We start from the raw sequence: 2,985 nt of genomic DNA on the forward strand, positions 1-2,985 counted from the left end.
TCTGTGGTCAGAGGTTCTGAAAGCTGCTCTGTGGTCAGAGGTTCTGAGCGTTGAGTCGGAATCACCGGAAGTCTCTGTTTTTGTTCCAAGATGCTTTGTTCATCGTTCGAAGGACCTTAAGAAGTTTCTCCTTCCTTATGTTGAGGAAAGAGGTCTGTCTTTTGGCAGCACGATGGTTTAGTGGTTAGCACTGTTGCCTCACAGCAAGAAGGTTCTCGGTTCAGTCCCCAGTTTGAGTATTCTTCCTCAAACGTATATTTAGTGCACCGAACTCGTGACTCGAGGGTTATTGTTGTTTGTTTTTTAAGGAGAACAAGCACCAGCAACCCAGAAGGAGAACTGCTGCTAGGTGGGAAAGATGAAGCTTTATACACCGGACCAATCAACTGGATCCCCGTCACCGCTAAGGGATACTGGCAGATTAAGATGGAAAGGTAATCAGTGTTGTATGTGTGATGGTTTACATCGGTCTAGTTCTGGTACAGTTGGCAGTGTCAACAACTTTTTGTTTGTTTGTTGTTAAAGAACGTTTGTCTACGATCTTTGTGTTCCAGTGTGGCGGTACAAGGTGTGAGCTCGTTTTGTCCTCGGGGATGCCAGGCCATCGTTGACACTGGAACCTCCTTAATTGCTGGACCCACCAATGAAATTCTCCGTCTCCAACAGCTGATTGGAGCCACGCCCACTCGCATCGGAGAGGTGTCTGATGTTTGTTAGCCCTTCCCTTGAGCCAGGCTCGCACGTTGGAGACATCTTTGGTTTTGAGCTTCGGTCGACTTGAATCTGTTTTACATCTTTTTCCCGACCGAGGTCGTCCGCCACGTCTTTTCCTCCTCGTTTTCAGGAGTCCGAATGTACCGTAGTAAAAAAGAACGTTAATTCAGTAATTAATTTCCATTAAATGTTGAACTGATATTTCTGTTGGATCTTTGTGACGTTCGTGGTTCTGCCACGTAAATAAATTCGGCATCTACATCTATTTAATCTGATGTCGTACAGTTTAACACAGATTACGATTAGATTAGATTAGATTAGATTAGATTAGATTAGATACGATTAGATTAGATTAGATTAGATTAGATACAATTAGATTAGATTAGATTAGTTACGATTAGAGCTGCACAATATTAGGAAAACGTGTAATAATAATGTTATTATTGAATAATGAAGTTTCAGCTGTCACATAAACACGTTTTCCCCACTACCCTCTTTTTTTAAAGTCACAATATTTTTTTAGTGTTGCTTTAGCATTTAGCTTTAGCATTTAGCTTTAGCATTTAGCTTTAGCATTTAGCTTTAGCATTTAGCTTTAGCATTTAGCTTTAGCATTTAGCTTTAGCATCAGCCTGTGGGCGTTTCAAGGGGTGAAGCTCCAGCTGTTTTCCAAATATATTAATAGCATTCAGTTTGGATGTGCGGTTTGTTACTTTGATGTTACATCATGTTGATATCGTGCACGCTGGAATGACAATGAAGTGTTGATTCCTTCTGTGTAGCTTTAGTTAGCCTAGCAGTGCTAGTTAAATGTGGCTAACATTAGAGCTACTATTCTAAATTGAACAGTATGAGCCGAACTCTAGAGGGGTTACAAAATCTAAAATAAAAACATATTCTAAAATAAATAATATATTGAAAAATAGTTTTTCACTAGTGTATTATCAGCTGCCGAAGCTAATACTCCAGCGATGAAATGCTAGCTAAAAGGCTGCCTAAGCTAGTGGCTAACATTAGAGCTTCTGTTTCTGAAACTAGTAATAATTGTTGCCAAACTAGTTGGTAATTAAAAGTTGTTGAACGTGTTGTTGGCGTGATACAGGTCGTTAGCCAAGCAGCGCTAGTTCCTGAAAGCTAGCTGCTGCGTGATTTCTACTTTAATGTCAAACTTTTGTTCCAAGGATTCATTTGGATTATGGGTAATGGTCTTCTTCGCCACTAGATCTGTTTCGTTTGTTTTTAGAGAAAAGCACAACAAACTGAAGTTATAATTAATGTCTTGTTTAAACTTATGACCTAATTTCATCTTTTCCTCCTGGATCTGTTTGTTTCAGTTTCTGATCGACTGTGGCCGGTTGTCCAGTTTACCTCATGTGACCTTTGTCCTGGGTGGGATCGAGTATTCGCTGACCTCTGAGCAGTACGTCAGAAAGGTCAGTTCTTGTCTCATCCAGGGGTCTGAAAGTTACGGCTCTAGGGCCACATTCTTCTTCTTCTTCTTCTGGTTCTTAACACAACAAGATTCAACAACCACAACAAGATGAATAAGAGCTGTTTTATTTTACTTAGACAAGTACGTGCTCTATCTCCGCCGATCTTCATGTTTCTAATTTACGCCACTCGTATTTCTGTTAAAATCGTCGACACATTTACGTGGTGGTTCAAATGATCTGCAGCGTCAGCACTGAGCGGCTGCTTCACCGTGGAAATAATTCATTGTGTATCACGCAGGGTTTGTCGGCTCTAATGCGTCGCAGATCATCTGAACCAATGATTGTAACGGAAATACGAGTGGTGTAAATTAGCTGCATGAAGATCGGTGGAGACAGAGCACGTACTTTTCTAAGTAGATTAAAACAGTTTTTATTCATAAACAACTGCGGTCCGTGCGACCCGGAAGTACACTATGGGTCGTGCTTCCTTAACAGATGTGAAGCCCGAGGAACTTCCTGTGAAGCCCGAGGAACTTCCTGTGAAGCCTGAGGAACTTCCTGTGAAGCCCGAGGAACTTCCTGTGAAGCCCGAGGAACTTCCCGTGAAGCCCGAGGAACTTCCCGTGAAGCCAGAGGAACTTCCCGTGAAGCCAGAGGAACTTCCCGTGAAGCTCGAGGAACTTCCCGTGAAGCTCGAGGAACTTCCTTTGAAGCTCGAGGAACTTCCTGTGAAACTCGAGGAACTTCCTGTGAAACTCGAGGAACTTCCTGTGAAGCTCGAGGAACTTCCTGTGAAGCCCGAGGAACTTCCCGTGAAGCCCGAGGAACTTCCCGTGAA

At 42.4% G+C, this 2,985-nt stretch overlaps 1 protein-coding gene across 1 annotated transcript in view; it reads left to right on the forward strand.

Moving 5' to 3' along the window:
• nots (nothepsin) overlaps window positions 1-2,985 on the forward strand; it is a 6,769-nt gene that overhangs the window by 2,720 nt on the left and 1,064 nt on the right. Inside the window, exons 6-8 of the mRNA XM_037695747.1 lie at window positions 309-434; window positions 555-699; window positions 2,049-2,147. Coding sequence (XP_037551675.1) covers window positions 309-434; window positions 555-699; window positions 2,049-2,147 — 370 coding nt within the window. The remainder of the gene's footprint in view (window positions 1-308; window positions 435-554; window positions 700-2,048; window positions 2,148-2,985) is intronic.

The sequence above is a fragment of the Nematolebias whitei genome, chromosome 22, assembly GCF_014905685.2.
Source record: "Nematolebias whitei isolate Nwh7 chromosome 22, NemWhi1, whole genome shotgun sequence".
NCBI lineage: Eukaryota > Metazoa > Chordata > Actinopteri > Cyprinodontiformes > Rivulidae > Nematolebias > Nematolebias whitei.